The sequence below is a fragment of the Chamaea fasciata genome, unplaced genomic scaffold (assembly GCF_029207755.1).
Source record: "Chamaea fasciata isolate MVZ Bird 193981 ecotype frontalis unplaced genomic scaffold, bChaFas1.0.hap1 SCAF_3, whole genome shotgun sequence".
In the NCBI taxonomy this organism is placed as follows: Eukaryota; Metazoa; Chordata; class Aves; order Passeriformes; family Sylviidae; genus Chamaea; species Chamaea fasciata.
In genome coordinates, this window is record NW_027094088.1 from 106,957,196 (window position 1) to 106,984,320 (window position 27,125).

A 27,125-nucleotide genomic window follows, 5' to 3' on the forward strand; every position below is an offset into this window, starting at 1 on the left:
GCGCTGTCCATAAATTGACAAATTGATGCGCTCGCGGTGTTTCACTTACACAGCTACTTTAGCCAGACTCTAAATGTGGCTTCGCAAATCAAGGCATCTCACTATTAAATGTTTTGAGCAGAATCACACAGACGTTCTGTTATGGGAACGTGTTGATACAAATAATGCAGGAAAACTGCAGAGATACACATCTATTTATAACTCAAGATGCAGAAAACTTCAGTTGCATCACTATTAAACATGAAAGCACTATGGCTGATTCTTGTCAGTGTGTATTACATGTTTCAAAATGATTTTCAAGGACAAATAAATACCAAAAAATGTAGATTTCTCTACTTTTTCTTTTGTCAGTTTCACTACTAGATCTTGCAGATGAGGTATTAGGGTTATTTTTCTTGCTCTCAAGTATTTAAACATTTTTTGCTCTTTCCTATATATTAGTTAACAGAAAGGGACACTGATTCTGATTTGTTATTTGAGAGTGTAATCGAGCTATCTTTTGCTTTAAAGGATTCCCTGTGCCTTTGTCTTCTCTAGTTAAAGCAATTAAGTTGAAGGATAAGTAGCCAGACTATGTTCAAAGGCATTTGCTTGATTTTGTTGGATTTAATTATTCCAGACAATGCAGAATATTTTTCAGTAACTTCCCCCCTCACCCATTCAGAGTATATCTGTGCTTCCTGCTTATCTGCAGGTTCAGTTCTGCTTGCACATTGCTCAGGTCTATCACCTTGCTAGAGAAATACATGGTTTGTAAATCTGAAAGAATTCCCCAAAAGCTACCATAAAATTAAGCTGTTAAAGAGCTCTTGGAGCTTGTTTAAATGTAGACCTAAACAAATCTCTTTGCTGTTTAGCTCAAGATAAATCTTTTTAAAAGTCCTGTTCTAAATCACTTCCCAATTTTAATGAGTTTATATATCAGCCTTTGCCAGATTTTTACTGTAGCTTTTCTCCAAGATTATAACCATGATAAAGTAAGGACTAAAATTGTTTATTATATATTATTCTTCAGAAGCAAAACTTTTTCCCCCAGAGGCTGTTGGGAGAGCTATTGATTTTCTGCCACAATGTGAAATGTGTGACCTTTATAATATGAGCAATGATTACAAAGCCAATAAAATGACATCATTCTGTTTAAACTTTAGAGTTCGCCAGGCAAATTGCAGAATGTGCCACATTTAATGATGTCCATAGACGATAAGGGTGTGTTGACTGGCTTCAAGTGAGACTGAAACATGAAGGAGGCAGGCTCTCAGTCCCCAAAACACCCCATGTTTGTACCAGGAGTTAGGGAACAGGAGTGTATGTACCAGGAAGAACTATGACTTTTCCCAGCTCTTAAGGCAGGAAGTTGGGGCTTTTCTGGTAACAGACTTCTCTAAATGTTTGCATTTATTGATGTCACCAACAAAACTCCTCCTGTTGTGACACAGGATGAGCTATTTGGGGAACTGCTCTATATATTGCTACAGAATTTCCCAAATCTACTGCATTTGCATTTACAGGACGAAATTCTATTCTTGTAATACAGCTTTAGCCACTTCATTCCAGTTCCTCTAGAGGAGCCAAGAGAAGACTCTGTCCCAAATAGATGAATTATAGTTGCACAGGCCTTATGATATTCTAATATGTGTGAAAACAAGGAACACAGAAACCTTTAGTCAGTCTTTGAGAGGGATGCTACAACCTGATTCACTGAAATCATTTCATAAAGAAGTCTATGGAATTTCCCTTTTCAGTCACATCAGTCTGTTTCCCAACATTATGTTCTTCTCATCCTTCAAACACTTATTTTTAATCCATTAGGATCTGCTTCAGCCAATTCCCTGCCCATTCTCCAGCCTATATCAACCCAGATCCCTGGCATGGAAGCCAGGGTAGCTGTGATTTCCCTGTGCAGGCTGAATCCAGCCTGTACTCAGTATTTGATTCAGCCAAACATGGGGCCAAAGGGCTCACTGCTTAGAAAGCACAAGGAAAACAGCACAACACATTCAAGGCATTGCAGAGGCAGGAATAGGGATAATTTCTTTCCCATTTCTGGCTCATTGTGTAATATCAATAATCTCTGTAGCTTTGTATTATACTTGCCGTAAGTGGCTCTGGTGATTGATTAAACACCTTAGCTTTTCTTTGGCATTTAATCAATTGCAGCAGCAGTTTATTGCTTGGTGTATTACAAAGTAAAAGAGATTATTACTTAATTATTGTGAAAAATAGCAGCTTGCAGTTGTTGCTAGCATGGGTATGTGTCTGTGCTGACATTGATGTCACATCATCCTTTCCTTCGTGCCTCCTGGTCTCCACGCTGGGTGCGATTGTGCAATTCCCAGTGGATCATGCACGGTCCTTCCCACAGCCGTCGCCAGCACAGTGCAATTAGTGGCATTAAATAAATAATTGTGGTAGGGCTTCCCACAGTGCAAAGAGCCTGACTCTGTCACTTGCTGGGTGCCTCCAAACCTCCCTGAAATTTTAGCTGGTGTTTTTATTAACCAGCCCACATGAAAACGAGCTCGCTGTCAGGTACAAACCACTTCTGGGAGCAATTCAGCAAGAATTACATCAGTATCAAGGGGTTATTTTGACAGCCCAGAGTGTAGCACCAGATGTATGTACAACCAGAGATAAATCAGATTTGGCGCATATTGTTGGGGTGTGAGTGTGAGAAAGGAAAAAACCCAACATTTTGTGACATCTCCTTGAGGATCTAGGAGATGGCAACTCTTCTGTTTTGCCACCAGAGGATTTCTGCCTCAGATGCAGAACTGAATCCATATGCAAGAGTTCGGAAAGAATACTGTGGTGTGATAAAGCACAAGGAGTTAGGGTAGCATAGCTCTGTGCTTGTTGGGGTACAACAGGTATCATGATCAGTATGTGTTCTTAGCATCTGCTTGTGGAATAGTGTCTAACCTACCTGTGTTGCCATGCAAAGGGACAGTTCAGTGTTTAGAATTTTAAAAATGGGGTTTAATTCCATGGTTTGCTCCTGACTGTCTGTGATCACAGGAAAGTGATTTTGTCCCCTTGTGGCTCAGTTTCTTCCTGTGAATGGGAGTAACCATTGTTCACTACCTTAGAGAAGACTATGAAATTAGGGACTGCTAGCTGCTCCTCCATTGAAAATTAAACCTCTTTAAATCTTTGATCCTGCAGAGATTTATATGAACTAAAGTTGTGCCCTTGACTTGACCAGGGCTGGTCAATGAAGGACCAGTGGCAAAGCATCCACTTCAAATTTTAAGGATGTCCCCAAACGACTTCAGGTGTTGTTGGGACGGGTGGTTGGGGTGTCACGTGGGGAAACAACTGAACCTGGTATGTTGTTTATTTTTCCTCTGTGATGGTGGTAGCGATCTGACCATCGCCTTTCTAGGCAGCTGTGTGAACCCAAGAGGTTGGTAGTGCTCATGGTAGCTTTTGCTCACACTTCAAGCTGGCGTTGCCTGTGAGTAGTGATGCTGTGGCCAGTCCGTGTCTGTTGCACTCATCGTGCGCCGGTTTTGTGTCACTCGTGCAATGGCTTTTGCAAGTACTCAAGCAGAACTGGAGCAAGCAGACGTTGACTGTCCAGTGACAAACAAAAAGCTCATGTTTCTTTGAGAAGGTGCTGGATGGTCCTAACCATTAAAAGAGTTTATTTTCTTACTCCAACAGATTTTCCCCTCCCCTCCTTGATGTTACCAAATTTATCATCACTTTTGTCTTTCAGGTGTAACCTGTCTTTAGTGTTGCAGACACATCAGCCATGCATTAAGAACTGGGCCCTTACTTTAATTCAGTATGACTTTCTTTTTGTCCAATAATTTCACAAGCACTAATGCACACTTCAAATGCAGGAGATACTTTGATCCCCAAATTGTTCAGCACTTCATGCAGGAAAAACCATAGGCCACAGTCATGAAACTCCTAGAGGATGGCTGCTGGCTTCCTGTGGCAGAGCTGGTTGTTGTTTTCCCCCCTCTCCCTTCTTTGCTCTAACCATTTTGTCTGTCTAGCTTGTCTTGTATTCAGTTTTCAAAGCAATTTCCATGAAGGGCTTCCTTTTTTTAGTGCCTAAAAGGGAACAATAGATTTTTTAGCAAAAGCATATATTATATTTTATATGGCCATCTGTATACCATTGATATCATATTGATCATATCTATAATTTAATATAACAAGATGAGAAGTTCAAGCTAAATAGAAAATAGTAATTTTTATTACTATTTTTTATGAAAAGGTCTTTAAATGTATCCTTAAGTGCACATGACATCTAAAATTATTCTAGTGCTGGATTCTTGAAAAAGTAAATGACCTTTTCTCTTGAAATTGGAGAGTGGTTTTTCCTTAACAGTTATATTATGCACAGAAGATGAGATGTTAACCAAGATGTTAAAATGTATTGTTTCCCTTTGAAAGCTAATCCTGTTCCTCATTTTCATTAATGTTGGATCATTCATTTTTCTTTTTCTTTTTTTCCTTTTTTTTCCTTTCCTTTTCTTTTGCAACTGTTTTTGCATGAAGATGCAAAGTAGCAATAAAGATTTTTCGTAAGACTTGCTTTAAGACTCTTCTCTTTCAGATCCAGTTAAAGTTATTAAGTTCAGTTATTTTAAAATTCATATTCTTCAGTTCCGTAAACAAAAATAATGGAGAAATATAATGAGGTGCAAAGCGATTTCCTAGCCCTCACTAATCAATAAATGCCAATAAAATGGGAATGCTGTAATGTCCATAATTTAATTGTCTGCTGTTACCAGGTCACCGCGAGACAGCAGCAGAAGCGGAGAGAAGCTGGAACTGGCCATGTCCAACCTCACTGCGGATGTCCTGGAGTTACTCCTGGAGTTTGTTTATACAGGTTCTTTGATCATAGATTCAGCCAATGCAAAAACACTACTGGAAGCTGCCAGCAAGTTCCAGTTTCATACTTTCTGTAAAGTCTGCGTTTCATTTCTAGGTAAGAATCATTGCATCTAGTGAGGTTTTAAGATGCTGTGTAAAGGTTTATAAACCTGTCTTTGAATAGCTCTTAAAAGATAATGAAGATTAAATAGAGTAAAATGAAGTAAAGCACCATTAATTTGGTTTGTGATTTGAATTTCCAATTCTGGCATGATGTCCAGTGAAAAATGGTCTAGAGCAGTGTGGCTTGTTGCTTGAGTGGCAATAGCTTTCACATCTCGTATAACCTATTTTGCTGAATCTTGTTCCATACTTGGAATCTTGATGACATTTTGTTTCCCAGAGGATTATCTCTGCGTAGATGCCAGGCTGTAACACAGAGCTTGCTTGTAACTGTGACAGCATATTTTGGGTTCTACACCAGGCTAGCTTGGTCAAACACCAAAAGAGTTTTGAGGCAGGCTCCAATGGAGGTAGGACTCCTGCAAATCTTCAAAAAAATTAAGGACTGCATTTCAGTATCTGCAGTTCTCTTGCTTTTGTGAGAAGGTCGTTTACGTGTCCAGTGTTCCAGATTAAATGTTCCTGGGGTTTGTTGCTGCATGCAGAGCTATGGCGTGATGTCATCACAAAGGTGGGTAGAAGGAAAGGTTTCTGTGCCCACCCCTGCTAACTGGTGTGCCCTGTGTACACAGGGAGTGTTTGTCTCAGTGAGGATCTACAGAGCAACATCTTTGCCAGTGCCTCAGTCCATCCTCTCACGGCTACGAGAAATCCATTCTTCTTCCCAGGAGCACCATGTCATCCTGCTCCTTTCTTTTTCCCTCTGCTTTCCAGCAGAGAGTATTTCAAAACAGTCCAAGAATTCCAGCTCAACTAAGCTTTACTGGCCTGAACAGGAACCAGACAGACCTGGCATGGCAGAAGAGGTGCCACAATTGGAGCTTAACTGAAACACAGTGGTTCAAATTCCTGCCTGTACCACAATCCAATCCATCACTGTCATAGCTGTAATATCAGTCTATAAGACAATAATAACCTAAAAACTAACAAAAATTTATTAATACAAAAAAATTAGTCTTGATGTTGTATGATGTACTTCCCAGGTCTGAGTACCAGACAACCTTTTTTTGGCATCTGATTTTTGCTTGGGCTTCCTCAGCTCCCATCTTGGTGTGGAAGGCATCATTCTTTCTGAAGCCCAAATAAATTGTAAGTTTTCCCTGGGCAGTTCTCATTTAAAATAGACATCTACTGTTGCAAAATGTGGAAGATGAGAGTTTAGAAAATGTTGTGTTCAAAAAACAAGAACAACAAAAAACCTTCAAATGAGTCCAGTTCACTGCTGTGTTAATTTTCACTACTAAGGCAGCCTGCTGGCAAGATGGTGTGACTAGGCTGGTACAATGCAGGCATCAGTAAAGAATCTCTGGCACTGTATTCTCCTTTCCAACTTTTTATATGCCCCTTATTTCAAAGTCTGTGTCTCATTTCTTCTCAAATGGGGAGATACTGGTGATGTGAAATTTATGCTTTGCAGTCCCAACATGTGCAATTTGATTGAGGCTCTGGCTCTGGCATTGCTTGCTCCCAGCTTCCCTTCACCAGCTTTTTACAGTGATTAGATCTTACAACCTTTCCAGAAATAGAGGATGTGTTTAAGTTGTGATATCTCTGAAGATTCAGCCACAAAACCAAAATACATTTATTTCACTGAATCACTGTGAGAGTTCTCTTTTCTGATAGTTAATATTTTAATTCAGTGAACCATGTTATGGTGTGAAATAGTAGAGTTGGTTATAAGTTCAGTGATATATGGAGAGTCACTGGAACTTTGTATTCTCATTTGGAGAATTCACGGAGTGTAATTGCTTATTTTTATTTATGGCTGTGACTCCATTGCACTACAGAGACAGCAGAGCATTTGCCATCTGAAAAGTTTAGGGAAAAGCATTTTGTCTTCTCTGTGGCTGTGTTTTTATTTTTCACCTCAGCCACCTCTGCTCTGTACAAAGCAAAAATATGGTAAAAATCAGGGGGGTTTTTCTGCAGGGTTTCTGGAGGGTTGACCAGTGTAAACAGTGAATCTTTCCCATCAGTGGCCATGCCTATATAGGGAAAGAAGGGAAGTTCAAAGAACTTAAAGCCCCAAATTATTAAGTCTGTTCAACATACCACAGCACAATCTCAGAGGAAATTCAGGTCATCCTTTTTCAGCCATGAGGACCCTGGCTTGGTGATGCCCAAGCAGCTTTTGTATCTTTTATCCCTGGGCCCCTCTGCAGCCTTAAGCAGAGGCACCCCAAATTTTCTTGCACTTTCTGGCGAGAAGATGTGGCAAAATGTGTCAGAAAAATAGTTTCATTTCAGTGGGAGATTTCTTAGCCAGCTTCCCTGGGATAATTATAGCCAATTCTCTCTCTTCCCCCCATGCTGTCTCCTTGGCTTTTGTCTAGACCATGAGCAATGAGAATAGTTTTGTGCTGACTGATGCAATGATGGTGACAGGTTCATGCAGGCACCATATGAAAACTGGCCAAATGTTTGCAAACTAGTTAGGATATCATAGGTATTTCTTCCACCCATATGGCTGAATACTTGAGCCTTTTTTTTTCCTATTTTTTCATATTTTGCATATTTACATTTTTCATATTTTAGTTTTACGCTGTTACCACAGCCATGGCTTGAACTACGTTTCAGGTGATTCACCAGTATCACGGTTTCAGTCCATGGTGTACCCATCATAGGAGGGAACACATTCTGAGCTTGTACTTCAGGCTGCTGGTAAAGTAAAAGTATTCATCCTTAAGCCTGAAGAAGTTGGTGGAATCTGGTAGTTTCATGGACCAGAACAGGAAAGAGCAGGAACTCTGAATTTTCTTAGTCTCCTGAGCAAAGAGCGCAAAATCAATGTTTGGAAAGAGTATTAGAGGGAGCAATGAGAAAAACTGAATGACGTACCAGTGATGAGACCTGCATTCCTCAGGCACTTGAAGAAAGAAGAGGCCTTTATGGTCCTTATGAATTCAAGAGAAAGTATTATGGGCAATTTCTTCGTTCATCCAAGGTCGAGAATTTAGATCCAGCCAGATAACTGCACTGCCCAGCCCTGGAGAAACTATAATATATACACTTCATATAAACTGTGTATAAACTAAAACTACCTCTGGAGATAAGAGAAAAGAAGAAGACTCTCACAGGGAAGGGACATCTTTTGATATAGACAATGAATGCATCCAAAAGTCTTCCACGTATCTCCCATCTTCACATGCTTTTTCACACTAGTGGGAATACCTGAGGAGTAAGTTTCCCATCAGAATGTACACAGAGTATCACAAGGAAGTTCACATTTTGTGCTGTTTTTAGTGATATCCGAATCATCATCTAGAAAGCATCTCTAAGTGAAAATACAGTGTTTAATGCACACAAGAGGGGGTTTACAACCACCACTGAGCTCCCATCATGCTGTTTCCACAATCTCACTGAGTAATCCTCCCTGCATACCGTTTATCTCTGGTGTTATCTCAAGTTTCCCCACTCCTAGAAGTGCAGCTGGAGCAGTCTCCCTGGCTGATTGTCTCCTGATGACGCTGCACAGGATTGCACTCCAAAGTCACATCTAACACTGGAAAATACCAGCTGCTGATCTGCATTATTGTGGCGCACATGGCAACAAATATGCTATCCCGTACTGTCTCAAACCAGTGAGAACCTACTAGGTTACATCTGATATCCCTAAAGTCCACTCACGAGTCTGTTATAAACTGTCCTTGAGCATTGGGAATAGCTTAGCAGTCAGCACTTGTGTTCTGAACGGAGACAACGTGAAACTTCTCAAAAATGTGTTGTTACAAGCCCAGTGTCACGGTGGCAAAACAATTACTGTAAACATGCCAGTGTCCGAAGGAACACAGCTCAGGAACTGACAGAGCAGAACTGGTCCTTAGCTGTCTTTAGCATGCCAGCATTAACGAGTACCCCTGGATTGCAGTTATTTGGGATGAGCTATACTATATAGCAAGTCTATGTCTAAGTAGTCATGTAGACTCCCATTATAGTCAGTGAAGGGTAACAGGCATTGGTAAGGCAGGGTTCTGCTCATTCTGGAATCGTCATCCAAAATATTACCAGATTAATCCAGAATATTACCAGATTGCTTGTTTATGGGTGTGCAGGGATATTAATATGAATGCAGAGTTGCACCGGTGACAGCTGAAATCAAGAGACAACCAGTCTTGCTGCTAAATTTTGTGTCAGAGCTGGAAAATGGGGGCATGAGGTGGTGTCTTTATATTCATAGGATAGAGATTTTCCTTATCTCCAACAGCTGTTGTCCCAAGGTCTGTCCTGCTCAGCAGCAGTGAATCCCTCTGTTTCACATGCCAATCCTCATCTTAAATAGGTGTTGCTGTGCCCACCTTGCTGTGGTGCTCATCACATAGAAGTGAAGTGGAGAGAAGTGTGTCACCAGCTTCCTGCACATCCCCTAATCCCACATCCCACATCTCCCTGGGACCCCTCTCCACAGGGCCTCACAATAGCTGCTGAACCCAGACAGGGACATAGTTGGAATCTGCCACCGAGAGGTTTCTTAGGGAAGAGGAGGGAGTAAAGCTCCAAAGGCCAACATGGGCCTGCTTGGACTGCATCTGTCTACCAGGCTGCATCTGTCACCCACTGCTGTTAGAGCTAGAGAAGCCTGTCCAGATCAGAAGAAATCAGTTGTAAGCAGTGTTTTTTCTGCCCCATACCACAGGCTCAGCTGGAAATGGTATGGGGATCTCTCCCAATAGAGGCAAACCCAGTCCTCTGCAGAGAAAGACTCTTGAAAGTCTTTACCATCATGTGCTGCTTAATGAGTCAAAATTGATTATTCCCTTCATTATTAAACCTGTGAGGAAAAGATGGAACAGTGGCAGATTGGCCTTTGACTTGAGAGTTTGCCAAGAAATTATAAGAGTTTTGGGCTCTGTTAGATGATTACTTTATCCCAAGCCGTATGCATACTGTGAAACTGTGCCAGCAGACAGAAGCAAGGAACCTGGAAGAGGTTTTTGGTCTTTTGGGGGTTTTTTGTGGTGGTTTTTTTTGTTTGGTTTTTTTTTGTTGTTGTTATTTTTGTTCGTTTGTTGTTTTGGGGGGGTTGGGTTTTGTTTTGTTTTTTAAGAAAAAAAATTGGTAGCTTTGGGCTTCGTAGCTATTAGTTTTCAACTTGTCTCTGGGCAGTCTTTGAGTGACAAAATCTACTGACAGCAAACAGTGCTTCTACTGCAGTCAGCTTGAGGAAAGGGGCTCCTCAGAGTCAGAACAATCAACTGATGCAAAATGAGATAACCTAGTTTTGAGACTGCAGGATCTGTAAAAGAAATTAGGAAGAGTTGGGAGGGGAAGAAAGCAAAACAAACCCACAAAACTCCTAATCTCATGTCAGGTCTAAAAAAAAAGAGAAAAAGGTGATTCATAATCCCATTTTATTAAAAGCTGCATATAGATAGTGTGCAGGTTTTCAATCTGATGAAGGCAGAAGCTGGGTGAAGGGAAGAATCCCTGAGCATTTCCAGTGGAAGCAATCTGATGAGAGTTTTGTTTGAAGAGATATGGGGCTATTGCACATTTCTGTCCAGTGCTCTGTCATAGTGCACTAGGATATGACACTGCCAAAAGTGATAGACTTCTCTGACAGCACAGGAGCCTGCCACAGGTACCGATGCCTTTGTGATCTATTGCAGTCTCACTCTCATTACCTTTTTCTTTTTTATTCCTATATCTTAAAAGAATATATTCTTCTTATTAGTCGTGGCTGCGAAGAATCTGAGAGTTCCTCTTATAAATGTCTAAAATTGGTGGGTTTTTCTTCGAAATAGCTGGAAAGGAAAAAAAAGTACAGTCAAATGTATGGTGTAGCACACTTCTGATGCAAAGCTACACACTGTGCTGCTGCTTCTGTTTGCTGGGAAGGAGATAATGCTGTCTCCTCTGTGCACGATTTTCTTTGAAACCCACTACACAGCGTTTAACAGAAGGCGTTAGTATAATCTGTGTTTTGCATAAGGGATGTCATCACATTCAGCAGCAACAAAGTTCCTTTGAAAAAAAAAAAGAGGGGGGGATTTTTTTTTTTTTTTTTTGAAGTAGCTTAGTAGCTGAACAGGACAAAAATTATCATAAAATGACTGCAGCATTCTCAGAAATGTCCTTAGTGCTGTTTGCATTAATTCTTAAGTGTCTGCACTGGCGTTTACATCTTCGCTGTTCCTTAAAGCAACATTGTAGGCGGTAGGAACAGCAGCAGTCTCTTGGCTGGGTTCCCATCCCTTGGGAAGCCCCAGATACTGTTATGTCAGTAGGTTTCCCCAGTGCTTTGTGGAGGCTTACACAAAAAGAAAACTCAGAAAGTGCATTTCTCTCCCCATCTCCAAGTCACTTGTTAGGCAGACTTTGATTTTTGTACTTTAAACCTCAATTCCAAATTAACCCAGGGTGCTGCTTCTGGTTAACTCCCTGAAATTAATTAGGGTTGGTGGTTTGTCTGTGACACTTATTTTTCTCATGATCTTGGAACAAATGTGAATCTTGCTTTTAATAATTCTCAGTTGCCTTTTTTATTTGTTTTTTTGCCCTTTTTAGAAAAACAGCTGACTGCTAGCAACTGCTTAGGAATATTAGCCATGGCTGAAGCCATGCAGTGCACTGAGCTATACAACATGGCCAAAGCTTATGCCCTGCAAATTTTCCCAGAGGTGGCAAACCAAGAAGAGATCCTTAATATCTCAAAAGACGACTTCATTTCCTACATGTCCAATGACAGCCTGAACACCAAAGCAGAGGAGCTGGTGTATGAAACAGTGATAAAGTGGATTAAGAAGGACGCCGCAATCAGAGCTCAGGTAAAAATAATCTCAGCAGCCTCACTCTTCTCTGTTCCCATGAATGCCTCTTTTAGAATAGAAACCATCTCCATGCAATTTTAAGCATACGGTTGTGTGGGAGATGGGATGGGCAGTTCAGATAGAAAAAAAAGACAAAGGGAATGCAGGCTATGCACAAAATGTATGTAATTTCAAAATCTGATCCCTACATCTGATCATTTAGAATGAAAATCTCATTTGTGACATGCATGGTACAAAGATGGGGCCTCCAGTTGTTGACTCTAGGCTCAGTCAGAGATAAATTGAGAAGAATTACAGTTTTGTGAGATGCTGCTTTAAGGGGATGCATTTTAGTAACAGCAGGAAATAAAAAATCTGTCAGAAAATCTGTATTTCTTTTGATGCCACATACTGAATGAGTATAACGCCAGTTCATAAAATAAAGATTCTGTATCTTTATTGGCTGCTTAGATAATCCCTTGGGTTTTATATATTTATTAGAGTTAGCCTTTCCTCAACCAAATAAGTTATGCAGTCTGCTCTTGTCTAAAGAAACTGAGTCTGTTAACTTTGCCTGGTGCTGTCTCCAGATAATGCTAGAAGCAATGACTGGAGGCTCGTGGTAGTCCTTGGGCCCAGAAGTCATCCCTGATAATATCTAAAAACATGCTGCTTGCCATGAGTCAACTCTCTTGTCTGAACCCCAAAGCTCTCCATTTGTTGGCCAGTTCTTTGCACAGACCCTGTAAGGGGAAGATTGTTTGCCCCTCCTTTGGAGAGTTGTTTCTGTTGACCCCCAGTCCCAGTTTTGGCAGTTTTAAGGTAGACAGTTGCTCATGGAACACACTGTGTCTCAGGGAGGCGTTTGGCTATGTTGTTGATGCCATCCCACATCATGATAGTCTGTGCCTTCTTGACTGAAATGTGAACCTAAACACGCAGTTGGATGTTAAATGTGTCATTGGATGTGATCCAGAGCAGCTGCAATTCCACACCTCGCCTCTGAAGTGGGAGAAATAGGAATTCCTGCTCTCCCCAGGCTGTTGGATAAGGGCATTAAGGACAGTGGGGTACTGCATGCCAGGCCAAGCCTTGCTGCCTGTGCTGCTTCACCAGCTGAGCTCCTGCCAGAGCCTGCAGCCCGCAGGGCTTTGTTCCTGCCCTGTGTGCCTGGGAGCTGTGGCTCAGCAGGACAGTCCTGTGCTGGGGACCTGCCCCATGCTCTGACCACCTTCTCCATGTGGCAGCAGTGCCATTTAGCATTGCCCAACGTTATTATTGCCTAAAACGTTCACACAGTATCACGGATTACTGAAATCCACTTTTTGGCCTTTCTGGTTCTCACTGGCCTTGAAAAACACACTGTGTTACAGAGTGTTTGCCTGAGCGCTTGAAGTTCGATGGCTCTGTGCCACTCTGAACTTAACACGACCTCAGGGACTATTCCCAGGGGCTGGAGTTTGGGAACTCTGTGGCAGGAGCCTGTTTGCCTGGTGCCAACAGAAGTTGTCTCTCACCAGACAGTCTGGGTTATGTTCTCAAAACTGCAGTTTTAAATATTTCCTTCTGCATCCTGCTGAGGCAATGTTGTGAATTTGGTTTTTTAAGTGGTGGTTTTTCTTGCTGCTGCTACTGCCATCCCCTCCTCTCTTCCTTTTGTGTTGCAGTTGAGTTGCTTTTCTGTTTTTTTGGGGGTTTTTTTTAAATTATTATTCCTAAGTTTCCTTCTCCTCTGTCCTGGTTCTGCAGTGCTTTTGTAGTTTATGATGGCAGTTTTATTTGCTTCTCCAAATTTCTCTGTGGTGCTTTGGTTTCATGCACTACTTTACAGGAGCTTTTAATTTTTAATTTGTATTTATCCAGAGATAAGGGTTTTGAATAAATTACTATTAAAGATACCAAGAAGAAACTATTTTCCTGCCCAATCCTACCATAAGCTAGTTTATTTAAATAGTAGCTCTCACTTTTCTTAGTACTCTGTGCACTGCTTGATCTATTATAAAGCTCTTAGTTAAATAGGTACTTATTTTTTAAAAGTAGGAGTTCACACTTACCATGAAAAGTACCATCTTTACAATAACGAATTCTGCATTTTCAGAGCCTGGGAACAAATAGCTTCCATGGTGGATGGGAGGGAAGATAGACCTAAATAAGCTTATTTCTAATGAAGATGATGATGAATAAAAATTTCCACATGGTGTGCAGCACAGTCCACCATGCCAAGAGCTGCCAAAGCTCCTGTGAGATGCACAGTCTGCTCAGAGCTTTGGAGAACTGGGCAACCATGGCAATATTGAACTCAGAATGAACCTTCCTGCAGGAGCCCTGCATGGATTTTTTTATTTAATTCACAGTTTTAGATAGATTCTATGAGCTGCCTTTAGACTCGCTGGGGTGGAGGGCACCAAGACTGTTGGGGTGTCTTAAAAGGGTTGATGGATGCCATGAATTGCAGCAGTCCCAAGACATCATTCCAGCTCTACTGCCCTCCTCAGGTGACCTGTCTGGTTTTATTTCTCTCTCCCAGAAGTAGTGCTGGCAGTTAAATTCTTCAGGGCGTGGATTTCCAGAACCCCTTTCTTCATAGTCTCCCCATCTCCCTTTACCTTGACAGTTCAGGCTGTATTGTCACGTTTTTATTTTCAGTAGCTCCAATGGCAGGACACTAAAATGCCTCTTTGGCAGCTTCTTCCAAGTCCTGCATTGGTGATTCTCCCAAAGGTGGAGGTCTGGCACAAGCAGGGAAAGGGCTGTGCTCTTCATCTCACCTGCATGTCCATCTTCCCTGGCAAGTCTGGCAGGGGCTCTCTCAGCAGAGACATCCCCGGGAGAGGAGCTTCTCTATGAATCAGCACCCTCTGCCCCCAGGGCAGCTGCAGCCCTCCAGAACTCCTTGTGCTGTAATGGCTTTGTGTCACTCTGCAGTGCCTGGGGACAGTAAATTTCACCACTTGTGTTCCCCACTGCAGTCTCATGCCGTGCTCTTACAACAACTTATCCATCACTGCCTCCCCTCCTGCCTGATCCCCTGCTGAAAGCCTCTGGGAAGGAGATTTTCAACAGAGCCTCCTGTTCTCCTGGAAGGGCGTTGTTTGCCGTCTACCTGCTCTTCTCTGCCATTCTAAACGCTTTTATTCAGATGTCTGACTGTTTCTGCTTCTGTTAATTTTTTCCAACCAGGCTGGAGGGCAGTGACAAGGGAAGGAAGCAGGATTTTCTTGGAAGGCAAATTGAAATGCTGCGTTCTGGCTGATGTTTAATTGTGCACATTGTGCTCATATGAACAGTGCTCATAAAAGTGCTCTGACAAAAGACAGCCACCTGAGCCTTGTTACAAAGAAAGAACAGCAGTGCTTTAAGGGTTGCTGATCATCTGCATAAGACAAAGAGGCAGTTCAGAGAGTGATGTGTTAAACCAGGTTTTGGTAAATAATTGTATCCCCCAGTGTGTTGGAGCAGTGCCCCAGCTGATACGGTAATGTTTATGAAGCTGGTTTAGTGCTGCTGGTAGTGCAGTTTAAAACTGGTCTGGCCCGAAAAAGCAGCCTGTGAGGTGAGGTCAGGACTAGTAGGACATATCCTGTGCCAGTGGACCCAGAGCACTGGTTGCAGGAGTCCTTCTGATAACTGTCACTGAGTGCAGAGCCTGCATTTGACTGACACATCCGGGAAAGCTGAATCTACTCTTTTTTCCTATTTATTTCTCTTCCTGAGTGATGGACAAGATTGTAGGGTGTATCCTAACAGTTATCTCCTTGATAAGCTTATTACAACTCCAGCAAACTCATGCAAAAAATATATTGCATAATGGAGGCTTTGCTGTCTGAAACCAACATGGTCTGAGCTACCCAAACAAGGAAAGATTTCTGCCAGGCCCCACGCAGTCTTCACCTGAGCACATCCCCCAGCTCTCTGCATGGCCTTGGACAGGTTGTTTCACCTTTTTACCCCCATTTCTTACCCTATAAGCTGGAGGGAAGTGATGAGGGCTGTTGGGAGAATTCAGTGGATAATGAGCTACACTGTCCACAGGTACAGACAACTGCCAAAGCTGCTCAGAGCTGCAGTCGTGCCCAGCGTCCACATGGGATGGGAAAGATGGGAAGTTGCTGGATCTGTAGCAATTTGCTGCCTGTGCAAACCATAGACATACCAAAGCTCACTGGAAAGATTCCCACTTTCTCTTCCAAGTCCAAAGTTGTATGTTTTCTCTGCATTAAAAAAAAATGTTTATTAATGACAGAAAGCCTGGGAAAACAAGAGTCCCCATTGCATAAAGCTTCCCACTCACCCTGAGGAGGGGCAAGACATGAGGAGAGGGCAAACATTTTGACAAGTTGCCCAGAGAAGTGCTAGAAGAGAGGCAGATACTGCAGTGATGAATGAAGGACAAGAGGTTCAGCTGAATGTCAGCCACCTTTCGTTTCATTCTGCAAGGAAATCATCATGTGCCCTTTTTCCAAACCTTTAAAATCATGGTGTCCAGCAGCAATACAAAATGTCTCCACCATAAAGGCATTAACAAGCTTTTTATGAACTTGAGTCCTCAGAGGCAGATTTATCTAAACGGCATCTTCATGGTGTCTGAGAACCAGAGACGCGTAGACAAATTTGAGGTAATTTAGAGAAGAGCTACACAAATGATTAAAAGACTGAAGGAACTGATGTGAGAAAAAAAAAAGATTAAAAGATGTGAATATGCATGACTTGGCCTAATGACAGCTAAAGAGGGATAAATGTCTACAAGTGTTTGAAGCCCCGAGGAAGGGGTTGCCTGGAAGGATGCATGGGAATAACAACAGTAAGGACCACTGGGATCAATTTGAGGCTTGGCAAATTAGTCTAACACTAAGCAAATTAGTCTAACACTAAGCAAACACAAAGCCCACCTGTAAGCCCTGTATCTGTCAGTGAGGGAAAGGAAAAGTGATGGAGAGAAGGAGAAGAGGATTTATGTCAAAAAAGCTACAAATGCCCATGAGCTATATTTTGGCAGTGACAGAGAGTGGCAGTTTGAAGGCAAGATGCTACAGAGGAGAAAGGGTTGGTGACTGTGAGAGAGCACATGGAAGATCCCTTATCTCTCAGGCACTTTTTAAAGAGCCTCCATGCAGAAGAGCAGTTTCCTTCAAGAAAATGGGGAATCTGACAGGTAACAGTGACAATTCCAACTCTGCTCTGCAATGACAAGGAGGTAATGATAGAAACTGATACCCAATACCAGCATGTACAAATTGCTTAGTTCATCTTAATAAGAAATTAATTGATCAATCAATGTACTCAAGGGCATAAAGTTTCAGGAAAGAGTGTTGGAATAAATGTGAAAAAGGATGCTTCCAAGGGAGCCTAAGTGAATTAGGCACTAACACTCTGTAACGGTTCAATTAGCCTTCTTTGAAAAGCCCACACTACCCTGGTGCTTTGAAATCCATTTGTGGGAAGAGCAGACAAATGCAGAAAGATGCCATAATGAAAGTACAAGAAGCTTCAATTTCTCTGAAAGTGAAAAACGCAAGGGATGAGCGGTAACCCCTGTGATTTCCCGGGGATGGGCTGCTCAAAGAGCTCCAATTTGAATGAAGCTTTTGCAGACACTCAGCTCCCATACGGGCTTTCAGAGGGAGAAGAAAAGGCAGCAGCACGAATGGAATCAGTGCAGGAACATGCCCTTAGCTATATATTGGAGGAAGAAACTGCATTAAATAAAAAAGAGGATGCAGGTGACATTAGCAGTTCCTGAAATTCCCTCTCTACTGAACTTTTAAGTTTTTTTAAAGGGACACCCTTGACAAAAAATCTACAGAATTTTTTCTCAGAAGTTTTAATTGGTTTGAGGAGCTCCCTTGTCTCTCAGTCTGATCAGTCTCTTCATTTGTGGCTTTTCTGACACATTTTCCTATTTTTTTTTACAAAATCTTTCTTTGCTGTTGCTGAAGCAACGGCCTTACAAAGACCCACATCCACAAGCAGCTCCTTATAAGTGCTCCCTTGCCTTGTGCTCCATGTGGCCCCAGCATTCAAAACCAACGTCCAGAAACAAAATCTTTTTATATTATAGTCAAGAAGCATTTTAGAGAGTGATGGCACATGGATTCACATGCCAGTGTCTTGTAGGGATGAAGGCATCAGGAGTTTATTTGGTTCTATGAAGCTCCTGAGAAGCTGCGGCTGTTTTGTTGTAGGCAGTGTGCTTTTGAGGTGCATTTTTTGCTGTGTTTGAATAGGTAACTGCCCATAAGCAAAAGAAACACCACTTAACCCTGGTACCCTTTGGGAGAACTTCGAGGGGTTATTTCGTAGAGTTTAGTCAGCAAGCTAGAGAATGCATGGTAAGAGCGAGGCTTTTTTTAATCCTTAGTATCAGGCAGATTCCAAGTATGATAGATCAATGATTTATCTTCCTGTGCATTTAAAAGCCTCTCATCATATTACTGCTGGAAATACCGACCCGAGAGCTGCTTTGCAAACAGCTCGGAGAACAGGACAGCCGCTCGCTGGTGACATTACAGTGTTTAGTCAGCTGTGCTGCCATAAAGATGTCACGTTGGAACCTGATTGCAGGAAGACAGAGGGGCTGCTCTTTCCTTCTTGCTGGGCATGAGATTTATGCACGTGGCATCCTGCCACCGAGCCACCAGCTGAACCCAGTGCCTGCAAACCAGATTTTCTGCCGCATGTTTATCTCATGATATTAGGAGGCTGTTGGCTGACATGCTACCAAGCCTTTGGGTTTAATCTGAAGGCAGCATTGCAATTCCAAGAAGTCAATGTGGGTGATTAGTTAAGTACTCCAAGCGCAGCAGAAAGCTTAGTTGGGTTTGGATATGACCTTGGGTGTAGGAATGTGCAGGAGTTTACTGGAAACACAGTGTGTCTTTGTAATACCCAGGGGTTAGATATATCAAAGCAAGTCCCCTCATTACCAAGTAGCAGGGCAGCATTGGGAAAATCTAGCCAAAAAAAGGCTTATTTCTGAGAATGGCAAAACAGTGCAACAACAACTTTGCCTTCCCCAAAGCAGCCAATTCCCTGCTGGACTTGCATTTGGAAACTTGGAGATGGCAGTATTTTAAATGTCGGGTCGGGTAAGCTGTGGGGTAAGCCTGGTTTGGGCTGGAGGTGGTGGTAGGGAGGGACCACTCATGTCACCTTTCCAGCATGCCAGCTGACATGGCCACTAAGCCACATCCCCAGCCACCACCATCAGCACCAGTCACTGGGCAGTTTGTTACCTGGCCACAGCCAGGTGTTTTTTAATTAGAGTGTCCTGTTCTCATTTGGAGGAGTCTAATGCAGTGGGGACTTGGTTCTGCTTCAGAACTGTCCCTGATGGCTTCCTCCATCCAAGAAGGTTCTTGTTCTCTGGGACAGTGCATGATGTGAGGCGAGTCTGAACCCAGGGTTCCTGTGAGACAACATAAATCTCATTCAATGTGAATCAAATATATTCCTACTCCTTAATGTTTTGAAAACTCTTGCAATTATGCACAAAGGGCTGAAACAGCAGTTTATTGGAGCAAAACCCTACCGTAATGTGGATAATCTACCTTCTGTATTTGTATTTCTAGCTGAAGCCTGTTTCTCTAGGCAGAAAGTACAAAGGGGCCTTTGTAGGGAGAACAGTAAACTAGAGAGACAGATGAATTATAAGGCATTAAGGGAAACATTATTTTGACCTCTTTGGGCATTACTTCAAAAATGTTAGAAATTTTGAGAGCCTTCCAGTAGAGCAGTTAAGGAGCAGAAAATACGGCTCTGTAGCAGCAGACATACTTCCTTTAAAACCTAACTGCATGCTGTTGTGGGCCAAGTCTGTGCAATGTACTCCTGTACAATGAGAGTACTTTTGGAGAATACTTGTGAGGATTTTACTGGATTAGAGATTTGAGAATAAAAAGATTATTTTTTAATGTGATAGTGAAGTCGGTTTTGTAACTGAGGCTGTGAAGATGCCAGAACAAAGCCCACTTGCAAGCAAGCATTCATAATACTGATGTAATCAGTAGGAGAAGAAATGTCATAAAAAGTTTAGCAAAATAAATGTTCTCACTCAAACTACCAGTTAGGAATAAAAACAAACATATTAGAGACTTTTGTAGTCTCATTTGCTAAAGCTCTGGCCTGCTTAATGAGATGGGTGTAACGTGTGTGAATAGATTATTAGGGAAAGGCTTGAAAGGATCAGCTTCAAGGTATAGCTGGTCATGTTGATCACATATTCCTTGGAGTCAATACTGACGCAGTGGTAACACTTGGGTTTCCTCATAGCATGATCACAACCTTCTGATCACACCCAGGACAAACAGATACAAGAATTCCCGCCAGAGAGTAGAATTAACTGCCCTTCAGTTTGGATTGACATATGGTTGTAGACATCTTAGTGTGCCGTGGTCTGAGTAACACACTCCATTTCTGAGGAGCTGATGGCTCACAGTTCTGGTCCAGAAGGGGATATTGATATTCTCTGCTTCCCCTGGTGCTCAGTGCATCCTCTCAGCTCACATTGCTCTGGGGACTTTTAAGTGTGTTGACTAAATCTCTCTTAATTATAACATGAGTTTACACGTGTCTGGCTGACAAGTAAATACTTGGCTTATATGAACCCATTTAGGTGTATGAATCTAGAGCTGAATCTCTCCCTGGAAATGTTTAGTTAATTAGGAAAAGATAAGATTTTTCTCTCCCTGTTTCATATGAGACACACTTGTGATTGCAAACTGGTGGAAGATTCTGCTTTCTGTTCAGCCACTGAAATCAGTGAAAAATCACTGAAAGACGTGCCTTGAAGCAGGACAAATAGCATCTCTTAGAAACCTCTGCTCTCCTGTGTCCCCAGTGACTGTCCACAAAGACTTTGCTCATGTGGCAGCAGTGAATTCTGCAGCCCCTGCAATTACCCTGGCCATTCTCAGGGTATTCGGCAGCATCACTCAGCAAGGACTTTGTGGATGAGATCTTCTGCTGGTGCAAAGCCTGAGCAGCTCCCTTCACCCAACAGGAGCTACACTGAGGTTCATATCACCTGAAAAAAAACCAGTCCTGATGGTGTTCAAAAACTTCCCTAGCATTTTAAGCAATAAATATTTAGATTTTTGCATTATGGTGTCCATTCTCAAGGAGCCTGAGGTGTGGTCCTACATGTTTATGAGTTGGTAACTCCTACCTTCCAGCCCAGAGGGCGTATTAATATTCTCTCCTTCACCCTGGCGTGTGATGCAGGCTGTAGATTAGTCATAAGTGATTCCCAACAAAGACCTGAGAAATATTTCTACTTGTCCAGCCAGCACCTGCAGCCAAGCAGGGAGGAGAAAACATCCTCAGGGTTACAGGCACAAAGCACAACTCCAGGGACCCAAGGTGGATGAATTTGGCAATGTGCCCTGTGCATGTATTCTGCTGCTTTAGCGATAACTGGTAACGTCAGTAGGTGCAGTAGATGTTTCGTAGCTGTGTAAGGCACAACGGAAAGACAAGAGAGAATGGAGAGCAAATAACAGGTGGTAAGGAGGTTGAAATGCTTTATGGTGCTTATTCCAGTCTTAAATGAAAAGGATAATAGTAACAGGATATTTAGTACAATCATAGCTAACAGAGCTGGGAAGTCTTCATAAGGGAGAATCCAAAAGAAGAAGGCTGCTGATTGCCTAAATCACTTGAATATTCTTAAATCAGTGAGGCTAAATGAAATTCACCCTTGACTATAGTGCTTAAAAGAGCTGGTGTGAAAAGAGGTTGCTTTATAAAAGCTTCTCCTGTCTTGTGGAGATGCTGCCATGGTTCGTACTCCTTAAATCCCTTGGTGAAAAACACTGCAATTCTATGTACCCTTGATGCTCTCAGCACCAAGCCCGAGTCGTGGCTGTGTGTGGTCGTGCACACACAGACACGCACACAGAGCCGGCTTTCTGTAGCTGTTTGAGCAAAGGGAAGAATAAGAGTGAAAAGTGACATCGGTTTTGATATGTGACATCAACTTTCAAGCTGATGAAAGGGAGCAACATGTTCTAATTATTATTCCCCTTCAAAATAAGCCACGAGCTCAGACAAAAGAGGAGAGAAAGGAGGGGGGGAATCCAGGGGAGAAACAGAATCACATTTTCTCGCTTATCTAATTAAAGCGAGGTGGGCGAGCGAGAGGGAGAGCTCACTGTGCTCAGGGAGCAGTGCTGCCCCACTTATTCAGGGAAAAGTGGGAAGTGGAGGCAGTAACTCCACCGGGCCCATGGGAATTGTCCCATCCCTGGGAGAAGGGAGCTGTTCTCCCAGTGCTTATTGGCAGTCAGCGTTTGGACATGGTGGTAAGTGGAACGCCATGTCCCCCCATGCAGTAGCACACCTGTCTGTGCTGGTGTTTGGCACCACTTTGTGTTGTGGCTGCTTCCAGAGCAGATCATCCCTGGGACTGTCAGGGGCGGCTCCAGCGTGTCCCACCACACCAAAGGAAGGTGCTGGCTCCTGTGTAATACTCCACATGTTTTTCAACTTCATTTAAACTGCTCTTTAGCAACTCGTACTGCTTCCTGAGCAGCCTGTAGTGGGAATTAACCTCCCCCGTGGGATTGTCTCACTCATCCGCACTGTACCCTCTCTCCGCATTATTCCCCTGTCCCGATGCCACGTTTCGTCTTGGCTCCCGTGTAAGGTTAAACGCCTCCAACCTTCTTAAAAAAAGCACTTCCTGAAGTCAGAGCTTTGCCACCCACTGCCATATGTCCACTGCTTCCTCTCTTACAAGGTAATGACATTAAGATATCTGCAGCCAAGTGCCTGACATTTGTGGCTCCGGGGAAGGAGCAGCCGTTGTACCTCCTAGAAAGCACCCTCAGAAATGGATTTCAGCAGGAGTGTCTTCTCTTATGTTTTGAGGTTGATGAAGTGATCTCAAGCCCTACTCGGCTCTGTGCCACACTAGAGGTAACAGTGAGGAGTCAGGAACATACTGCTCATGGGAGTTTTTTTCCCAGAAAAGAAGCACTGTCACTTTTCTGTCCCTTTTGCATCACCAAACAACTTTTTGTCCCCAAACAATTGCAGAGTGGCCAGGCTTCAAGTCTTTAGGCTGTACCTAAACTTGTCGGCTGTAATGTTGAGGAGAGCTGATAAGCTGGGAACTGGAAGTCAGCATGAGACCCTTCATCTCCTTGGGCCACAGATCTGCAGGCACATGAGGGGCTCGGTTCTCCACAGGCTGTTGCATTTTTGTTTTGGCAGAGCTTGTTCCATGCTGATATGGCTCTGGAGAGCCATCAGTGTGAATTTGGAGGAGACATCCTTTGTTTTTCTTCTAAATTAAGCTTCTTCAGTTTGGGTGGGGAAAAGAGGCAGCCTTAGAAGCATTTGCAGGTGTCACTGCATCCTTCACCTGCTTGGCCAGCCCATTACCTAGTTCAGGCCATATCCCTACCCTCCCTTCTCACTATGCCCCTGTTCCATTCCCATTCCTGCTCCTGCTCCTGCTGCTGCTCCTGTTCCTGCTGTGACTTGGCTCTCACACACTGCAGGGACAGGCATGCTGCTGAAAAAGAAAGTAAAGAGCCAAGTGGCTTCTGGAAGACCAGAGACATCTGCAGGCCAGCAGATGCTGCTGGCACCCAGAGTTTCTTGGGACCAGTATGGACCTCAGGAATATTTATTTGCATCCTGGCCTCCATCCCAGTTGGGATCTTTGGATGCTGCCGCTGTATGAATATTTATTGCAACAGATGATTATCTTTCCTTGCTGCTCACCCTTAGTTTGCATCCTGTTTGTGTGCCTTGCTTCTGGAGTTTTGTGTTTTCCCATTATTCTGCTTTTCACTGTATTCTCATGCAGTGTTGTGATATACCCAACTATATATAAATAGAATAATCTGGGGATGGACTCCTGCTTTTTCGATTGCGGTTTTCTCCCTTGGGGTTTTGTTCTCCTTTAAGCTGTGTTTGGTGACAGACAGCTTCATTTGCCCAGGTGTCCTTTACCCTCTGAAGTTTAATGTATTTGTTTAGAAGATGAAACTTACTGTTAGTATTTCTATAGCACCCTCTGGAGTCAGACTTCCCTAAAAGCTGGAGCTACATAATTTGTTTCACCAACAAATAAACTCTACTAATTGAAAGATTTTTAGCAATTGGTTGACATCATTCAGGTTCTACTGCAATTGTTGAAATCAACCCTATTTACTGACTCCTGTTTCACATTTATAGTGCCAGAAAAGCCTTGTTTGGGGGTTTTATTACAATGCAACAACCACACTCAGATTTCATGGTTAATTCAGATAATTCAAATGCTCACTCCATGTCTCCACTGCACAAGGTGTTCCATTCAGCCTGAGTTAAGAATGAGCTTTTATTTCCAAAAATTCCTCCATACAGTGCTGTATAACAGGAGTTACCACCGTTTGAAGATTACTTTTAGTCTCTGGGACCAAACCCAGCCTGGGCCAGGGAGCTCTGAGGGCTGCATTGTCTCTGTTCCACCCATTCACTAGGCAGGGCTTGTATGCAGCACCCACGACAGGTGTCTTTCCAGGCTGGATGTCAGGGGATGGTTTACAGACAAGGAGACAGAGATACCAAGTGGCTGAACTCTGACATGAGGTCTGCTTGTGTTATTGTTTCTCCCCCTCATAGTATGCTGCAGAGCTGCTGGCAGTGGTGAGGCTCCCCTTCATCCATCCCAGCTATCTGCTGAATGTTGTGGACAATGAGGAGTTGATAAAGTCTTCAGAGGCTTGCCGGGATCTGGTGAACGAAGCCAAACGTTACCACATGCTGCCACACGCCCGCCAGGAGATGCAGACACCCAGGACCCGCCCCAGGCTCTCTGCAGGTAAAGCAAAATGTCCTTCAACAACATCCGTCCCCTGGTTCCACATTTCCTGGACATGTCCTCGGACAGGAAACAGAACATAGCTCCTTCTCTTGGCTCCTTCGCAGAACCTGGCGATATTTCAATCTCTGTTTTCCGTTGTTACTTTCTTTCAGAATTTAGGAGCCTTTCCCAATGGCGTGGACACGGGTGTTCAGATATGTGCTCCTGAACTGGGATTTAAAAGGAGCCTAAAAATTTGAGGAACTATTATCTTCATCAGAGACTGTAATGTTTCTTTGTTGTCCTGACAGAGAGCCCCTTGCCCTCTTTGCCTCAGTTTCTCTAGTTGCAGAAATAGGTGAATAATTTGATTTTTTGCCATGGAGCCTCTTGTGGGGAGGATCTGTCTAATATTCATCAAACACCTTCACTTTCACAGCCATTTGAAAGTATATTTTTATATGGTGAAACTGGTGTAAATATAGTATTTTTATACTGATGAGTACCAGATCAGGCTGTTTAATGCCTCCAGAACAAATGGATCACACATAACATATTCCCTTTTTAAAACTCAGCAGCTGTGAAGAACTGAGTCTTCTTAAAGAGTTTCACACCCATTTTTCCTTTTTGGAAAAATGCATGGAAAAACCCTAAGTGCTCACCTTGTCAGCTGAGCCCAAATCATGGTGATGTGAGAAATATCCTAAATATTCACTGAACAGAGAGTGCAGATAGCAGGTAGGAAAACTGCATCCAAGAAGGAGTCTGATGAAGCAGGTGAATTGTTTTAACATGCTGCCTGTACTTCTGCCTCCCATAAGTATAACAGAAAGCCAGACAAAACTTTCTGTCATTGCCACTGATGCTAATGTGGCACGGAGATGGCATATCAAACCACGGCATTTGCAGCTTCGGGAGACTGCCTCATCAAGGCACCTTTCAGAAGGATGAAGTGTAGAGGACTTTCAATAACAATCTACCCTAAAAAGTCTTTCATTGAAGACGACTAATGGTGTGATGTTTAAAGGGATTTTTGAAAAGTGCTTATTTTATGTATATAAAATTGTAGGTGTAATGTGATCCATTTCCAGAAGCTTGTTGATGAGGGAAAAGTGATTCTCTCAGGGTAAAGGAGGGTGATTATAGTTTTTTAGGTCAGAGTCTAATTATATAGAATCATGTTATTTTGCATATCAACAGCATTCATGGAGGCACAAAGGATCTCTAAACACCCTTTGTGGACTCGCTGCTGCATGTCACATACCCTCTCGAGGTCATTGATTATAATCAAGTTATGTCTTGCACAGGTGATTAGATTTTCTGGTATGGCACAAAAATAATGATCTCTTGTTACTGAGAAATATTTATTTAAAACCATACAGCACTTTATCCTAATAACTTTTAAGAGAGTAACCTTGCTTGAATGACACAAATATATTTTTTGAAAATGCTAATGAAGAATGACGATAATCCATTACTCTGCAGACGCGTTTCTCTCTGCTGCTGCTCCTAATCCCTCTTGCTGGCAGTCTCACTTCTGCCCTGCACCTGTGCACACTTGTCCATGGGCTGGGAACAGTAACACATCACAGCAATGGCTCCAGTCAGGAGACAGCTCGTGAAATGGCAATTCCTTCCAGCTTGTGGCCTCCTGGTCCTTCTTCTGAGCCTACCTCTCCTGGCACCACATTGCACAGGGGCTTCCAAGTGCTGCAAAAGGGTTTTTAACACTTCAGCTAAATGCCAAATCCAAACCATCCCCAGCATCTGACTCTTGGATGGAGTCAGGAAACATCCATGGGTTATGCTGTGACCCATCTCTGTGGGAATGAGTCTGGAGAGGAGTTTGGAGTAATACAGAGATCAGATATGACTCAGCTGTGGCTGTGAAATGGGAATAAAGCCTCAGAGATATGCACTTGAAAGTCTTGCATGAACAGAGAGTTTGGCTTTCTGGATACCTTGCATGTTACAGGCTTGGGGAAACTGTTCAAGCACAGATAAAGCTCAGTTAATAACTATATTAAGGCTGGAGCCATCTCCATCATGTTTCCTAGTACCTGGTAGACCAAGACCAAGATCTGTGACTTGAGCACATATTATCTGGGTCTGGAAAATCTGCTTTCTCTGGGAAAAAAAAAAGAAAAAAAAAACCAAAAAAATAGTCCACCAGAAAATTATTTATTAATACAGTGCATGCAGAAAGAATATCAGGATGAAGATCCACAACTGTAGCTTCACTTTCTCCAGACATTAGCTTTTAACGTGAGAAGACTTTCTTTAGGTTAAAGTCCAAACATGCTTTTCCTGGATAATGACCAAGCTCCACAATCCTAGACAAAATGCCCATTTTCTTCAATGGAAGAGAAATTTGCTACCCGCAAGTCTCACTCAAAGACTGTTGAAATGAACGGACCTCTTTACGTGGAACTGCCTTTTTGTTTCTTTCCCCACAAGTTTTGCCCAGATGGCATTCTCCCTCCCTAGTTCCCAGGAGTGTTCATAGTGTCATTCCTCACCCACTGCTCCCCCTACACACACATTTCTGTTTTTTCTCACCCCTCGTGGTTTGA

At 42.8% G+C, this 27,125-nt stretch overlaps 1 protein-coding gene across 2 annotated transcripts in view; it reads left to right on the plus strand.

The window, feature by feature from the left end:
• The window catches only part of KLHL29 (kelch like family member 29), a 390,541-nt gene that overhangs the window by 330,379 nt on the left and 33,037 nt on the right, over positions 1-27,125 (plus strand). For both annotated transcript variants that reach the window (XM_066180004.1, XM_066180005.1), the window contains 3 exons: positions 4,749-4,948; positions 11,521-11,780; positions 24,372-24,570. In XM_066180004.1, coding sequence (XP_066036101.1) covers positions 4,749-4,948; positions 11,521-11,780; positions 24,372-24,570 — 659 coding nt within the window. The remainder of the gene's footprint in view (positions 1-4,748; positions 4,949-11,520; positions 11,781-24,371; positions 24,571-27,125) is intronic.